The sequence below is a fragment of the Hydractinia symbiolongicarpus genome, chromosome 1 (assembly GCF_029227915.1).
Source record: "Hydractinia symbiolongicarpus strain clone_291-10 chromosome 1, HSymV2.1, whole genome shotgun sequence".
NCBI classification, from domain to species: Eukaryota; Metazoa; Cnidaria; class Hydrozoa; order Anthoathecata; family Hydractiniidae; genus Hydractinia; species Hydractinia symbiolongicarpus.
Window position 1 is genome coordinate 22,378,544 of NC_079875.1, and position 16,718 is coordinate 22,395,261.

Sequence of the window (16,718 nt, forward strand, 5' to 3'; positions counted from 1 at the left end):
AAGGCGAATGCGGACGACGAGTTTGTAATTGTTGATTGATATCAAGGATAAATATATTTTGGAATTACGAAGTTAAGTTTTTAACGCCCTTCTTCTTATCAACGCCCTGAATTTCAAAAATTAAATAAACATCTAGGGCGTTAATTATAGTCAGTTCCCCACTGAGAACCGATATGTGCACCCCTGTGTTTCGGGTCCCTGCGCCAACTTTCTATTTTTAAATCCCAAAAGGAGTGAAATGAGATATGTTAGGCTTACTCTTTCGGTCCCCGCGGGGATGTTTGAGGCGTTTTAAGGACTCACTAAATTCGCTAGATTTAAAATTCTTTATCATGTTACAGCTGAAACGGAAGGCTGGTGTTGTTGTCTTCTTCAAACTGCGAGCATATAGTAATGGTGGAATGTGGATAAAATGGCACGTAATATAGCTAGCCAATCCATACAGCTGACAGATAGCCTGTGTTGTTTTAAATGAATTTATCAATGCGAAATAAGAGAGTTTATCTTTTAGATAAGATTTGAAAAGACGCTATTTCCGCTGACGCTATAAGAGTTTTAAAACGACAATGTGTAAATTTTCTTGTTTGTGTTTTTTATGTTAGTACAGTTCTGTATAGCGCTAGTCAAAATGTAGAAACGTTATCCAGGAAAAATTTTCCTTTTTCTTTGCACTTGCATCAAAATAAACAGAAAGTTTTTGGTTAAATGTTTATACGCAAGAATCCAGCATTGTGGCTTCCTTTTCATTTGTCATGAAGTTTCTTATGTTTTCTTTTTGGTACATGTTGTAATTCCACATAAAGTTCTCCACTACATACTTTTATATTTATAGAAACATATTTTATAATTTTACAATGATTTCTTAACCTTTTTTTTACAAAAAGCTCTTTTGAAAGCAATACTTATCTTTTTAGGCCCGCTTTTTAAGTTGTTCCGTGCCGAATTTTTACTGAGTTAGGCTCAGCACATCTTAGACCCATTATATCAGCTGAAAGTTCCGAATAGAACTTATAAAAATTCAATACTAGCCGTAAGTCGTGAAGAAACCACGGTAAAAAACTTTAAAAAACTAATAATAACTCTATTTCGTGATAGGGTCACAATGAATTTCCACTGTCGCCTGACTTAGCTATGCTTCAAACTTCTACGCCACACTCGACATAAAAAATGCCAAATTGAAACATTCGCAAAAAGTGATAAATAAGAGTTATAAATGAAATAACTAATTTGAAAATAAACCATTTGCCTAATGAATTTACCCAGGTAAACAATTGCTAAACAATTTTTAGGGCGTTTTTTCTTAAGTAGCTGAAGAATGTTTAGGGCGAAGTGCAAAACACAAACTGTTTATGTGTAAGAAAGATGAATCTACAAACAAATCCAATCCTGGAAATAAATTACCATAATCATAGCTGAGAAAGTTGTTTCTATGAAGTTATAAACACTACGAACTTGTCAATGTTTACATCAGACGGTGCTCCCATCAGGACGTCTAATTTTTGTTCCATAAAGCGACATGGCAGAGAATGGAGCTAGCGCGTTATCGACGTTGGTTTTTTGGGCTGCACCCCTGTAAAAGTAAAACTTTTGCACCTACTTACTGCTGAGTGATGCCGCTTAGCCATTTCAAGAAATAGCCAAAAATAGTCTTTTGAAAACATTTTATGTGCGGAATTGTCGAGTGCCTACCTTGAGAATGTGATTCATAATATATATTACAATATTTACTCTCTGCTCAGCATCGGGAAATCTTCCCTAAAACTGTTTCAGTCAAAACACACAAGAAGACTTGCAAACATTTATTTCTCCTAGTAACAATATACAAATTCTAACATATTCCCGCCATCTTTATATTCGATCCCGCCATCTTTATATTCGATCCCACTGTTCGCGCTCTATTCGTTCAGCTTTCGCTTGTTCGATCAGAGGACTCAAATAAAATACGTCCTGGAAAAAGAAATATTAGAGTCAATAAGTTGATAATACAGTTTGCATCTACAATCTAAACAAGGCAGCTAATTTCAAAGTTCGCCACAACAAACTTCTCAATATTCAGAGTGGACTTAGAATTTTTAAGTTATTTGGTAAATTCTAAATTCTTAAAATGTGCTACAGTATTGTTAATTTTTATTGGGATAAAGAGCCATTTTATTGTAAATGGATAAGCCCTGAAAATATATTTTACTTACTTCTTACTTACTTACAAGTATATTCCATATTTGAAAAATGAGGAACAAAATGCTTTTGTGTCAATATTTTTGTTCAAGATTGAAGTTCTTATAGAAAATCAACTATCACATTTAAAAAGTCCACCTTCATTTATACACATAAAGAAATCTGCATTATTAGTAATCAACTTAATTTTTGTTTATAGTGCTCCCACATTTTTTTCCTGTGCGTCCGTCTTTTAATTCTCAATTCGCTTGCGCACGATCTCGACACAATTTTACTTTTTCTCGATTTTAATGCTTTATATGAAATTTTGTTTCCTTCTTTCTATGCAGAACATGTAGGAGCTATGTAGCAGCTTCATAGTATGCTGCTTATTATGCCCTTTTTGTAAAACGGTAACCCAAAAAATGTACTGTAGGCTTAAAACCAACATTAAGGAGGGGTAAATAATCCTGCCCTTTTTTATATAATTCATACTGTGAAACATTGATTGTTTTAGAACATGGAAGGTATATTATCTAAGTGATTATCCACACGCCACAAAAAAACTGGCTTTTAAATAAAATGTATATTTGAAAATACGAGTCTTAGAGAAATAAAAGAATGTTTGTTGACATTAGTGGAAAAGTGGCGAAATTAAAAAAAATAGTCAGCATTATTTTTGTTGTTTTATCGATAACTACGCAAGACATTTTAGTCAAAAACCAGAAGATTACATTAAACGCTGGATAGCACGACATTGAAACTTTGCTAAACCCTTTTACATGAAATAATCATAAACTTTCCTGCTTATGTTTAACAAGGCTCAGGTAGCAAACGTAAAACTGTTGAATTCTGTTTAGAAAGATTATTTAAAATTTAATCAATATATCAGTTACTTTCATTTGAACATTTATTTATTTAGCCTGTGTGTTGTTGTTTCTGTTTCTCGTTTAGATATCCTAGCGACAATAATTGTGGGAAATGTAAGGTTAAAAAATAGTTGCTTTTTAGAAAAGAAGTTTAATTACTATTGATAAAAAAGGGAAAGGTGCATGCAAACCTCCTTTGGGTCGGTCCAATCTTCCTTTGGCAGAATTTGATGTTTCATCGATAAATCTAATGCACGTTTAATACGGAAAATTCTCTGATACTGCACTTCTTCTGGTAAGCGACTGATAGCCTTACTTACATCTTGGTTTTCTTCCATGTGAAGATCATCAGCTCTTAAACCTGAAGATTTATAATAATATTATTAAACTAGTCAATAAGCCTGGGAAAAATCCATTTAGGCAGTGAAATAATGGAGAAGATCTGTCGTTTAAATTTTGAAAACGTCAGCAATGACCTGATACAAAAATGTCCTTAAAAACTTCTATACATATATATCCTTCCATTGTATAGAGCTTAAACCACTTGTTACGAAAATCATGTGTTTTTGATGGTTAGAGATATTTGGGTTTAAACTTATTTCGATGAGGTCATCGTTGACACAACTTTTGAAACTGGTACCATTTAGATGTAGATGTAGATGGTCCTTAGTTTAATGCCTTGGCATTGTGCTGGAACTTATTATTTAAAACCAGTTGGTTACAAAAATAAAATTTATTATTATATTTATTGTTAATCGACTTTTATTTTAATTTATTATTATTTTTATTGTTAATCGACATATATTTCAAGCATCCATAAATTACAATAGTTCTTAATGCTAAAAACGTAAGTAATAAATGCATGTACCAACTTAAATACTAGTGTATAGTTGCAACTACTTGCCACCCTTGTTTACCATGATACGACAGTTGTTCTTTTAAAGCTGATACATATGCACGCCTTTTTTCCAAAGCGATGATTAGCCCCAACACCAACCTTGACCCCAGGGCTGGTTCTCTTTTTATAAACCCTGGGGTCGAGGTAGCACCAACACGCGAAGTGCACAATGAAAAGATACGCAGTGCGTTTTATCTTATCACGTGTGCACATCCTACCTCCGCAAGCTTCTATGCTAGGTTTAAATCTGCAAGTTACATGCACATTCGATTTTGTTTCTAGTGGATTTTTTCAAGAGCAGAAAACAGTCTATAACTATTAAAATCCGGAAAGAATAGCAAAATATTTCCAGTTAAGTTTTTTAAAGAATTATTTTGCACAGTATTATATACAGTGAAATATGGCTGAATTTCTTGCTACATTCTACCTCACTATAAATTGGATTATATTTATACTGTTTTGTATGCACAATTGATACTTTCAAAATGTTTAAAATCCAGTTTGTTAAGCATTTAAAATAAAATTTTATAAATATTTAATTAAAAAATCCAATCAAAAAAAAAAAGATTTTAGGACAAAATAACAGGCACACGCATAAAAAATGTAAAAGTATATATGATACAACATAAAAATATAAAAAAAATCAGGCCAACGGTTACCATAATAGTAGACCTGCAGCTTTAATATTTTTAAATCAAATTTATAGGTAAAAAAATTAAAGGCATAATCTATAAAATCTGCTAAACAAACTACTAAATCTGCAAAAACAAAATCTATTGATATATGCATCAGTTCATGTTAATGGTGGCAAGTTTTTTGCAACTTCAAGCCAAAAAACCTTGTGGTTTAATGGTTGTAACGTATGAGAAGGACTTTTTCTTTAATCATTTACAAGTACGTCTTTTATTATTCCAGTTAGGATCTCCATTAAATTTGTCCTCTTTTGACTCTAAGAAAATATAAAATTGATCAAATAAGCAATCCAAAAATGCAGTTATAGTTCAAGGATTAACCAGTCACATGCGGGTAAAACAGACAAAAATCATTTGTCAACAAATACTATAATGGGTCTATTTAAAAATGTGTACGTACTATAAATCGTCAATCTTATACTCCATTGAATTCTTTGCGTTCACCCCTGCCCGAAAAATCCACTTAATGATTATTAATTATACCATGTTACTTGAAAAAAGGACAATATTGGTAACTACGGCAGGTCTAAGGTATTAAAGTTGAAATAACCAGGCATTTTTTTGCACTAAAGATACAGAAAATGACTGCAATAATATTTCAAACCATAGATATGTAAGCCCTTCGAAAAGCCTTTCCCCTTGTACACTTTGATACGCTTTTAGACTACCTCTCTGCCTCCTTTTTCTTTGAACATGCTAGCTACATTACTTTTTGTAAACAACCCTATAAACCTTTGTTGCTGCAAGCTAAATGGACATTTTTCATGGTGGGTGGGTGGTTTCGTGAACAACGCCAGGAGCAGCTTTAGAATTTGTACAGAAAAATCTTGGTTATCATATAAAAGCTACAAATGCAGATACTCACTTTTAAAAGAACAAAATCTCCAAACATCATATAAAAGCTGCAAACGCAAATACGCAATGCTAGCTACACACAAAGAATGAGAATTTCCAAGTGGACTCAGTGAGTAAGTGCGTAACTGTGTTGCAGTTTATATTTTATCAAATTTTTTTGTGTACATTTTCTGAAGTATAGCCGAACGTTAATTGGACGTGTGGAAAAGTGGGAATGCTCTCTCTTTCCCAAATCCGAACTTACACATTCTTTTTGTACAGCTGAAATTCTGGGGACTACTTTACAGGACTTTATAGAACTTCACTTAAAGAAAAACAATTAAATTAGTGCAGCTACTTACATTACATAGACATATAGCTAGCTACCTCCAGGGTGTAGGCTTTTTTAACAGTGTTCAAAAGATGATTCCAGCATAAAAATTGATCTAGCTAGCTATCAACATTATCAACTAAGTGTTTTTCACAGCTATGTAATGCAAGAATGTATAAATTTGTCATCATTAAAAGATTCTTCCAGATCACTGTCATCATCGCATTGTCAGTTACACAGTGATACTCACTCAAATCTATGGTTGCCGCCATGACAGTTTGATGTCACACACCTGGCCTTTCAGTACAGCTTCACAATTAATTTTTTTTAGTAGTTTGTTTACACGAAATCAAGTAGCACAGCACGAAACGCAAGATTTCGCTCAGCCAAAAAATGTTTTTTATTCACGCCTGGTGGACTAAGAGCCACCCCTTATGGGGCGGCAATAAATTCAATCAGAAATAAAAACAAAATGAACATAGACAAAGAAAGCACTTACTGGAAAATTAAATATGGCAGTGCTATAATTTTGAAAAAGCATATAAATTGCCCAGCTAAAGAGATAGTTTGATGCACAAAAATATGGTGTTAAATTCACCTAAGGGACGCTATTTTTAGAATAAAATTTAGACATTCAGAGCTGAAAGAAGAACTAGAGCGATAAAAAATATTCAATGCTTGTTGTCTCCCCACAGCCAGTTCCCATATTTATTATCATGATTTGCTATAAAATTCTGGAATCCTGAGAACTAGTTTAAAATGGTATACATGAAAACTCTGATTTAACGAGGCGAGCGAGTTACCATTATATCAGTGTAATGGCATAAAATAATTGCTGGATAGTTAGACATAATTTCTTTAGAATTTTGAGTTTTTTGCCGACCCACATATATTTAGGACTCAGATTTCATAGCACTATTTGCAGTAATCCCTGACCAGCGTGGCTACATTAAAAGTTGACCTGAATTTTCCTGACATTTTTTAACAAAAAACATATTAAATTTTTCTTCCCTACTTTTTCCTATATATAGTTACAACTGATGAACTAACTGACTGTTTAAGGAAGAAGAAAAACAATAGACATAAAAAAAGGATGAAGGATGAAGCAAATACAATTTGATGATAAAAACTGGCATTGAAAAGCATATGCATTATGGGACTTAGTGAAAGGTTTAAACATCCTGACATTTTCCTGGCATTTCAAAAGAAGATCAAATTTTCTGACATTTTTAGCTTACCTCTTACCTTAACGAAAGTTCATCTTATCCTGTTTATACTGAGAATGCTGAGAATTAGTAATATAAAATTTGTAAAGTAAAATTTGAAATAATGAATGAAGTATAAATCCACACTTTCTTGTATTTACAACATGCCTCCTTAATAAAAGCCGCTACTTTTGGTCATTTTTTTGGAGTTTGAGACATATCCCGGAATGCAAAGAGAGCCCCTTAAACATGTTGCCTCAAAACAAACCTTGAAAAAAAGAAGAATGAATATATTTATAGTTATATTTACGCTTTATATTGGTATTATGCAGGAATTAACGAACTTCTATTCTGCTCTGCACGCTATTTTCTGCTTGCCTTATGGTCTGCCGGAACCTAGCATGTTTGCATGAATTTTTACCTTAAGCATGTACAGCTCTTTTGATATCAAGGATGGAAGGATTGTTGCTTCTTCTGGCTTTCCTTATTATATTATTTTCTTTTTACTTGTTTTTCATGTCACATACACGTTTTATCCTCCACATCCTGGGACAAATTTGCGTAAATCCAAGTGCTAGGGGGAGAGCCTAACCAATTCTACAACTTTGACCAGCAGGTGTTTTAGTTTGTGTTTACTTACGTGGTTGTGATGATTAACGCTGCCGATGGCCCAGCGACAAGGGAGGCTCTTTACTGACTTTCTGAAACAAAAATGCCTGCTGAGTCAAACTAAAAAACAACAAGAACCCTGTCTATGTGGGCATTGCTTGCTGTGGAATATTCTGCCAGGGAAGTAGCAAAGAAAGTTATTGCTCTTCTGAAGTACCTGCTTTAGGTTCAAACTTCCAATATTCAAAAAGGCTCATCGTCAGTATTACAAATATTAAGACACAAAACAAAAAAACCCTTTGTATGTATAAAATCATGGGCTGTAACTAAGTCAGTTAAATTATCACCTGGGAGTTAACGTCAGAAGTCCTTCTGCAAAGGAATTTATTTATATATTATATTATTTATATATTATACTTACATATTATACTTAATTACTTATACATTTTTATATACATTTATATACAAACAAGATGGCGATTGAGACGAATCTCTAGCTAATATTTTTCAACTTTAACAATATTTTACACACAAATAAGAGGGTGCAGATAAGCCGCAAACACCTGCATATATCAGGGCCAATTTGGGTGACTTTTCGAATTAGATTACCAGTTGTCCTTCGAAACCACCCCCACTATCCCGAAATCTCTGGGAGCATTCCAGAAATGCAATTTCTTTTACCATGGCATGACATGCAGATAGTTGGAAGAAGGCGGTTGAAAAAAAAAGTGAGTAAAAACAAAGTTTACATAATTTATCAAGTATATGTTGTATGTATCAAAAAACATCAAAAACAGTTCTTTTAAGAACTTCACTACCACATAGAAAGTTGGGCCAACTATCAACTAAAGCTGGCAAACTATCGAGTTAAACATTACCTTTTTTGGGCATTGATCAGGGTCTTCCTGTGTTTTTCGGCAAATACTTAATTATTTTTCAAAACGCTGAACTCACCAAAAAAACGCCTGCACAAATCAAAACAAGTATAAAATAATATTATTTTCGTAATTAGTACAATAGGTAAAGTTGATTTTCGATTACTTTTTTCTAAATTGGAGGCAAAGCTTTACCTTTATTTTTAAATTTTAAGGCTATTATCTAGTTGTGCAGAAATATATGTACTTTAATAGGAGCTCTAAACACTATACAACTACTTTTTTCACTCCTGGAAACTATTGACAGTGTGGCTCTTGTTTTCTCAAAGTGCTAGCCAGCTAGCTATAAGTATACTTAACTAGTAGCGACCAAGAAAAAATAATTAAAAAACTAAGTTACCCATTTGGCGATAACCTGCTGCATTTACATACCATACACGAAAAGCCGAGTAAAATTTTTGCCAGGTTGACAAACTACCTGCTTTGCCTGTCGCAGCCATTTTCTGGGATTTTTTGTCCGAAATTTCGGGCAATGTACTATTTTGTGTACCGGCTACACGAGACTGTTCCATCCAAAGTAGGGCAGCTGTCCGAGGTCAGGCATTTTTAATCATACCCTAAATAGGGTAAAACTGTGCAAAGTAAAATATCAGTTAAAACAGCATTCTTACGTCTTCAAACAACTTTATTAAACTACTTCCAGCTTTACTATTTTATGCCTGAACTTAATTTAATGAAAAAATCACTCTTATGAACACATATTTAACCATATTTAAACTTTTAATAGACAACAACGGTCCATACGCACGCCTCAAACGAGATCCAACAGAAACTATCAAGCGTGACGCAAGGAATATCTTGATACGTTTAAATAAAGACGACATTATTGATGATAGGTTGTATTACAAACTTAGACCTTCAGACACTTCACCGCCTCGATTCTACGGTCTTCCTAAAATACATAAACCTGGAATTCCTATACGCCCAATCGTGTCGTGTACAGGATCGCCTTTGCATAATTTATCGAAATACCTAGCTTCCATTCTTAGCAATTACACAAAGGGTGATCACTGTAAAAATTCGAAAGAGTTTTCGAAATTTATCAGAAACATACGGATCGAGGACGACGAGTGTATGGTATCATTTGACGTTACTTCACTATACACAAATGTACCGATAAAGGACACATTATATATCATCATGGAATTACTGCTAAATGATGATGAGTATGAGAACAAAACGTGCATCCCTATTGACAAACTGATGTCCTTGGTCCAAATTGTACTTACAAAAACATGGTATTTATTTGACGGTAACTTCTTTACGCAAACTGACGGTGTGGCTATGGGTGGCCCAACATCCTCTGTGGTAGCTGAAATATATATGCAGGCTCATGAGACTACAGCTTTAACAACTGCAGATCACGCTGCAAAAGTTTGGAAAAGATTTGTGGATGACGTCTTTTTAATAACAAAAAGAGCATATCTAGACGCATTTTATAAACATATCAATAATTTGCACCCGAAGATTCAATTTACAATTGAACACGAGAAGAACGGTACGCCTCCTTTCTTAGACACTCTAGTTTCTCGCAACGGTGGTGACTTATCAGTGTCAGTATACCGCAAACCAACTCATACTGATAAATATCTTAACTACACATCTAATCACCAAATGTCTTGCAAAGAAAGTGTAGTGTTCTCATTACTGGACAGAGCAGTCAATGTAGTCAAAGGAGAGAATGACCGAAAGATAGAGTTATCTCCTATAAACAACGCCTTACTTGCAAATGGGTACTCGAGACAGACTATTAAAAAGGTTGAGAGGAAAATCGGGAACAGGACTGATAAGAGCAGTGACGGGGAAGATGCGGAAAATGAACCAGTAGCCTCTGTGTGTATGCCATATATACCAGGGACAAGTAACATACTTCGTCGGGTATTGAAAGATCATAGAATAAAGCCAGTGTTTCAATTTAAAAACACGCTACGTAGTATACTGTCGCATCCGAAAGACAAGTCTAGAGAATAAATGTAATATTGTCTACAAAATCCCGTGTAAAGACTGTGATGCTGTTTATGTCGGTGAAACAAAACAAATATTTAAACAACGTGTGCAAGAGCACAAGCCGTACGCAACGCAGATACAGACAAAAATGAGATTGCGGACCATAGAAAGAATGATCATGTTATAGACTGGGACAATAAAAAGATCATAGACCGAGAGTCTGGTTGAACAGCAAGAAAAGTAAAAGAAACCATAAATAGTATAGACAGAAATACTCATATCAATAGTATTTCCTATCAACTTCCAGAAATATGGTTACCCGCACATCGGAGAGCGAACATTTAGGAAAAAGTGCAAAAAATGGCTCGGGACAAACCTAACAAAAAGCGAACTTTTAGAAAAAGGAAACATTTTACTCCATCTATTGCTTCCATCAGGGTCCGTGAAAAAGTTAATTACTTTAATTGTTGTGATCTGATTTGCTAATTTCGATCCTCTAATTATCTCTTTAAATAATAAATAGCCAAAGATGATTACGATCATTGCACGTCGATGACAGCTGTAGCTGCCGAAACGTAGCCTAGAATAAACTCGCTTGTTCATGACATGATAATATTTATATTATTCAGTGACAATGACTGAATAGATAATGGTAATATTTTTAAAAAGACAACTATTTTATCAAAAACATGTCAAAAAAATAGATACATAGATACCAAAGGTAAGGCTAATCTTTCGGCTCAATTTTGATTGGACTATAAACCACCCAAAGTAGGGCATTTTAATATTGTCGAATTTTACCGTCTTTTGGGACAGGAATCGAAACTATCCAATGTAACAATATACCTAGGTACTAGTTTTTTTGGCTAGCCAGGATTTTTCGGTGCCTTCGAGTGGTTTCTTTAAAAAAAATCATGTAAAACAACTTAACTATGCTTAAAGTCAGTCGAGACTTATAAAAAAAGGAACATCTTTAATGGACTCTAAAGCGTTGCGGATAAAGGTTACTAATTTCACAAGATTTTGTCCTTTTTTAGTTTTAAGCTAAGGCTATTGTTTAAAATAACGCTGTTTTTCTTAAAATTACCCTTCAAAGTACTATTTTCCCGATCGTGATAAAATCGTCCAACCTCGTCCCCAGGGTCTTGAGTCCCCTGAGCCGTTATTACAAAATGCCCTGGGAACGAGGTTGAAAATCGCCCTCTTTGACTGGGCCTACTTTGGATTCATTGCGCAAAAAGCTGACGGACCAAAAGGCATTTTTTGTAATACAGTGGTTTTCCTTTACTTATGATAAAAAGTTTCTCTTTTTTTTATCGTAAATAATGTCTTTATTTCTTGCCAAAAAAACGCTTAAGAAATTTCCTCTTTTTTTCAATCTGCAGTGTAATTTTCATACATGCACTAATTTTTTTTAACAATACAATTTGTACAACTTGGAATTTTTTTCTTCGCAGTTTTCGTTTCATAGCACGTGGAACGTTGTCTATTCTTCCACATAAAAAATCCATCATTGTTTTATAAGTCTGTTCGGGTATTATTACGGAATTCCGTTTAGTCCTTTCAACTTGCAATCATTCCTAAAGTTTTTCTTCCATGTACCTCTTTTCAGTCTCCATATTGCGCTGAACATAAAAACACGCGTTAAAAGTTTTAATGTAAATTTAAAAATGTGCGTTCGAAAAAGCACTCGAAAAGGATTCGAAATTTATCTACCTTTTCCTATCGAAATAACTTAAAAGGTTAGAAAAATAATATATTGAAAGTTTTTGCATTCTTCCCCGTTCTCACTCAACTATGAACAAAACCATGCTTACAAAAACAGTTTCGTACGAGCCACGCAAAGGCACTGGAGACAAGGGTGATTTACAGGTTTTTTGCACGAAAATTTAATATAGCATAGAATTCAAAGGTCACTACCATAAAAACCATGGAAAGGTTAATAAAAAAATCAATAACAATATCATACCTGATATAACCTTATTTGAATCAAAGAGATCAAATTTATATTTACGAGCACTAGTACCATTTTTTATTCTCTGTTAATATAAAACAAAGTATAACAAATATATGTCTATTAAAAGAGCATATTCATATTCATCAAACTATTTGCATAAAATGTATATTTGGTCGGCCTTGTACAAATATAAAAAGCCTAACTGGTCCTGGAGACGAGGTTGATGAGATCCAGACAGGAGTCTAACCTGCTCGCCTCATTAGTATTTTTTTAAATAGGCATCTAGATTGTAAAACAAATGTATTCTTTTTGAAAATGAAATAAAAGAAAAGAAGATATACGAATATGGTCAGTTTTGTACGAGGATGGTCACTCTCAGCGCCACGGCAAAAAAGCCCAACTTCGTACAGTGAATGACATCGTACGGAACAGTGTTATAAGGCCTGACTTTGTGTGGGACATTCTAGCTAGCTACCAAATCTAATGTCGATAATAATTTCAATAAGTAGCTAACTTGTTCCACCTTGTTTGTTTTATCTTTATTGGACTGTTGCCTTAGCTAAGTTATTTTTTTTTTTTTTTTCGGATGTTTTTAAAATCTGTTTAAAATCTGTTAATATCAGTCCAATCATATTTATTATAATGAAACCATCTAACCCTAGTGATACAGCAGAAGAACAAGTTTCTTTTCTAAGGATATATATCTGGTCTGTATTATACCACCTAGTTAAGGCATGCTAAAGGTGGATGTCACAAATATCTGTTGCTAATTATTTTACTAAATTGGTTATCATTTTACTAACTAAATTGGTCCTAATTCATTGCATATGTTGGATGAGCAAACAAAGCCAAGTATGCAAACATTTCTTGTTACCAAATACAGACTGCGAAAACTTCTTTTGAGGCACTACAGACCTGGTCAGGATACCAATGTATTTTACACATAAAAAGTGGATTCCTATGCAAAATATTTACACTTCCCGCACATTTTGTGACTGTAAACTGATACGAGCATGCACAGTTATTATTCAAACAGGTGGTTGAATAACTCTACATTTTTCATTCATTTTCTAAAAAGTAGAAACAGATTCAACTGGTGTTATCATCAAAATTATGAAAATCAGAAGTAAGTTATCATTGCAAAAGCAGAGTGCAAAGATTTGTTATACAGCTCTAATATCTCTGCAACCGTTTGTCAAAAGTTCATGTTCCTATACATTTTCTTGATCAGCATTTCAAGATCTATACAAGTGTACGAATGGGTGTACGAATTTGTAAAGAAATTTTTTTTGGAACTTTTGGTAAGGACTTTGCTAACGTCAGCAAATTTTTTAAGCCCTTATATCTCCTTAGGCATTTGTCAAAAACATACGATACTATACATTATTTTGATCAGTGTTTCAACCTCTACCAATTAAAGATAACAAATGACTAAATTTCACAAATTTTCTTTTTGTATAAGCAGTGCTGACGTCAGCAAAAAATCTAAAGCAACCTATTTTTCAATTGTTTTTCTGCCTTAGGGGATTTTTCCACGGAGTTTATCGACTAGTGTTCCAATAAATCTTTTTGGCATTTAGCATAACCTAACCATGTTTTTGACCTGAAAAAATACTTTTCACAAGCATCGTAAGTCTCATTTTGGAATTTCAATTGTTTATAAAAAACTGTACTAGCATAAAAAAATGTTTTGAGCTCCGTATGAAACTTACCACCCTCTTTTTTGTTTCACATATATTTGCTTGATGTCATTTATCATAATTATTATTATTATATTTATAGCTTACACTATTGTTACATGGCTTGTGAAAGAGCCAAAAAAAGAAAAGCAGATTGTAGAGTAGAAAGGTGCAATTTGAGAGACCATAGTCAAAGAAAAAACACTATTATGCACATTACTTGTCCTGTATGTACTATTTCTGTTAGAGGAGATAAGGCATTAAAATCACATTATTTGATGGAAATAAAACGTATGCGAAAGCCATTCGAAAACATGGAGTCAAAAAGAAAGTTTTACAGAATGAAATTACGAAGTTCTAATGCTGAACAAGAAGAAGAATCTTCCCATTCTAATGAAATTACAGACCTTGAAACCCGTGTTACAGATTTAAAGGATATCAAAAAACGAAAATTCAATAGATATGCCAATATGTTTCTCCTTTCGAAGCAAAATAATCATAATAAACCATCTTCGAGTTCTTCTCAAACAGACGAATCAGCTCAGTATAATTTGATTTCATGTTCAGTTTGTAATGAATTTCTAGAATTGTCTAATGAAAAGACAACTAAACATTTAGCTAAATGTTTTGCAAAGAGAGATTATGAGTATAATTTGTACAGCAGCAGTGATGAAGAGGAGGAGGAAACTGTGGAGGAGTTTTCTTGGGCTGGTCAAACTTGGATACGTACGTCATCTCTTGTTGATTCAGATCTTTTGCGTCGAGAGGGACGGTTGATGCGCATGGAAATGGAAGATGGAGATGAAGAGTTGGATGTTGACGGTGGTGATTGGTTTGGTGAACAGCAGTATCCTTCTCTGTTAATGTTATACTTCTTTTTGTTTGTATCCTTTTTGTGTGGGTTTTTGATTTATAAGCAACCAACGTTCAAGGTTAAGATTTGTGTAAAAACAGGCTAAAAGTTAAAATAATTACACGATCCCTTACGTGTTGTAAAAAAGGATCGTGTAAATAGCACGCACCTGTTTCGACAGGAAGTTCTACAATGGATTCCTACTGGAACTGTCAATTTATAACATTTATCCTTTACGACCTGGCTCGGTTTGTCGAGATCTAACCTTCATTAAAAAACTCTTTATAAACTTTTTGTAAAAAAAATTATTAAAAAATGCACAATTTTCATGTAACTATTTTTCGGCCAGGACTGATTCAACCCTCTAAGTGAATTCAAATTTGTAAACACTGCTTTTATGAAACTCAGTAAATAAAAACTAGTTTATTTCGGCTAGTTAAAATGAGCGCATTTCGTATTGTTTCATTTTCATGATTACTTGGAATGCATAGTTTTCTTAACAATTTCGTGAAATATAGGTTTGCTGAAACTGACGTGATACCGTGCACATCGAATTCTGCTGGCAAAAAAACACGTGTCTTGCGTGCACCGGTTACGGAGGGACCCAGTTGTGGTAATCAATATTCCAACTCAACTAGCCATTCGAACGACGCGTTGCAACAGGCTAGTGAGGAAAGTATCAAAATGCTGGAAGAAAAAAGCGCAGGGGATAGTAAAAAATTTATCGATTCACTAAAGCATAAAATCATCCAGATGGAAGAGCGACTTGATATTGAGGTTTCAAAGTGTTCAATCTGCATGAATCCATATACTGATCCTGTGGTTTCGACCGGTTGCTGGCATGTTTGTTGCAGTGAATGCTGGATGCGAACTCTCGGTGCAAAAAAATTATGTCCGAAGTGTAATAATATTGTAGCTCCTTCTCAATTAAGAAAAATATATTTATAAGTTTAGAATCTGATGTCGGATTTTTAATTATTATCAAACTAGCCGATTAAGGCTGTGGAAAAATCCACTCAACAATGAAAAAGAATTTTGAAGACGCCAGCTGAAAAGATCTACTTATAGGCACTGAGGTATTAATAAAACTACGTGTTTCTGTTTTTATTAAAACCTAGTTTCTCAGAAACTTAGGCTGTCATTTTGCACAATTTAAGAACATATTAACACTATACTGAGCCTTATCGACTTTTTGAGCAAGATTTTACGGAAAGAAAACAAGAAGTAACGCCGCTTTCTCGTAAAAGCCACCTGTAACAATAATAATCGAATTTTAACAGTCACTGACATTCTCTTACGCTTTTAGATCAGCAAAAAATAAGCATATCCAGCTTCAGCGGTCTATGCTAACATCAAACAAAATTCACGAAAGAAATAATTTTCAACTATTTCAATTTATACCGAGTAAATATAAATACTTTTTTAATCGCGATAGCGCAATAGTTTGATTTCGACTCACTCAATTCGACGTTTTTAAGGTGGTTTGAAACAATTACTTTTATACACACTATACTCACAAAGTGCGGAAAATGTGCAAATTGATCTCTTATTTTAACCTTGCATAAATTATTCATATGCCATATAATATTACGGTGGACTCTCCATAGCTCGAACTCTCACGGGGAAACAGAGATCGTTCGAGTTATGGAGCGGTTCGAGTAATGACCGATATACACAGAAGGGTATTCACGAAGAATATTCACTTTTTAAATATTCTTTTAATATTCTTCTATTATTTTTTTGGTAAATACACGT

The 16,718-nt window shown here is 33.8% G+C and overlaps 4 protein-coding genes across 4 annotated transcripts in view; 2 read left to right on the top strand and 2 right to left on the bottom strand.

Annotated features, from left to right (window-relative positions):
• LOC130646361 (tyrosine-protein kinase CSK-like) overlaps positions 1-16,718 on the bottom strand; it is a 110,721-nt gene that overhangs the window by 68,054 nt on the left and 25,949 nt on the right. The gene's annotated exons all lie outside the window — the stretch shown is intronic.
• On the bottom strand, positions 1,785-9,098 carry LOC130646524 (cytochrome b-c1 complex subunit 7-like). Its single transcript, XM_057452528.1, has 3 exons — positions 8,868-9,098; positions 3,215-3,384; positions 1,785-1,947 (listed from the first exon to the last, which is right to left on the bottom strand). Exons 1-3 carry the CDS (start codon positions 9,037-9,039, stop codon positions 1,870-1,872), a joined length of 420 nt encoding a protein of 139 aa, XP_057308511.1. The 5' UTR covers positions 9,040-9,098; the 3' UTR covers positions 1,785-1,869.
• Positions 9,218-10,498, top strand: LOC130613216 (uncharacterized). The gene has a single exon (XM_057434587.1). It carries the CDS (start codon positions 9,218-9,220, stop codon positions 10,496-10,498), a length of 1,281 nt encoding a protein of 426 aa, XP_057290570.1.
• LOC130646377 (uncharacterized) lies at positions 13,015-15,919 on the top strand. The gene is made up of 3 exons (XM_057452516.1): positions 13,015-13,557; positions 14,214-14,957; positions 15,482-15,919. Exons 1-3 carry the CDS (start codon positions 13,445-13,447, stop codon positions 15,909-15,911), a joined length of 1,287 nt encoding a protein of 428 aa, XP_057308499.1. The 5' UTR covers positions 13,015-13,444; the 3' UTR covers positions 15,912-15,919.

What these genes read in the sequence shown, in the direction of transcription:
- LOC130646524 (XM_057452528.1), bottom strand. Translation starts at nt 9,039, where the DNA reads ATGGAACAGTCTCGTGTAGCCGGTACACAAAATAGTACATTGCCCGAA. An exon ending in AGCAGGTTATCGCCAAATGG is followed by an intron (nt 3,385 to 8,867) that starts GTAACTTAGTTT and finishes ATAAATCTTCAG; the next exon opens with GTTTAAGAGCTGATGATCTT. An exon ending in ATTGGACCGACCCAAAGGAG is followed by an intron (nt 1,948 to 3,214) that starts GTTTGCATGCAC and finishes TTCTTTTTCCAG; the next exon opens with GACGTATTTTATTTGAGTCC.
- LOC130613216 (XM_057434587.1), top strand. Translation starts at nt 9,218, where the DNA reads ATGAACACATATTTAACCATATTTAAACTTTTAATAGACAACAACGGT.
- LOC130646377 (XM_057452516.1), top strand. Translation starts at nt 13,445, where the DNA reads ATGCACAGTTATTATTCAAACAGGTGGTTGAATAACTCTACATTTTTC. An exon ending in CAAAATTATGAAAATCAGAA is followed by an intron (nt 13,558 to 14,213) that starts GTAAGTTATCAT and finishes TTATATTTATAG; the next exon opens with CTTACACTATTGTTACATGG. An exon ending in GATTGGTTTGGTGAACAGCA is followed by an intron (nt 14,958 to 15,481) that starts GTATCCTTCTCT and finishes CGTGAAATATAG; the next exon opens with GTTTGCTGAAACTGACGTGA.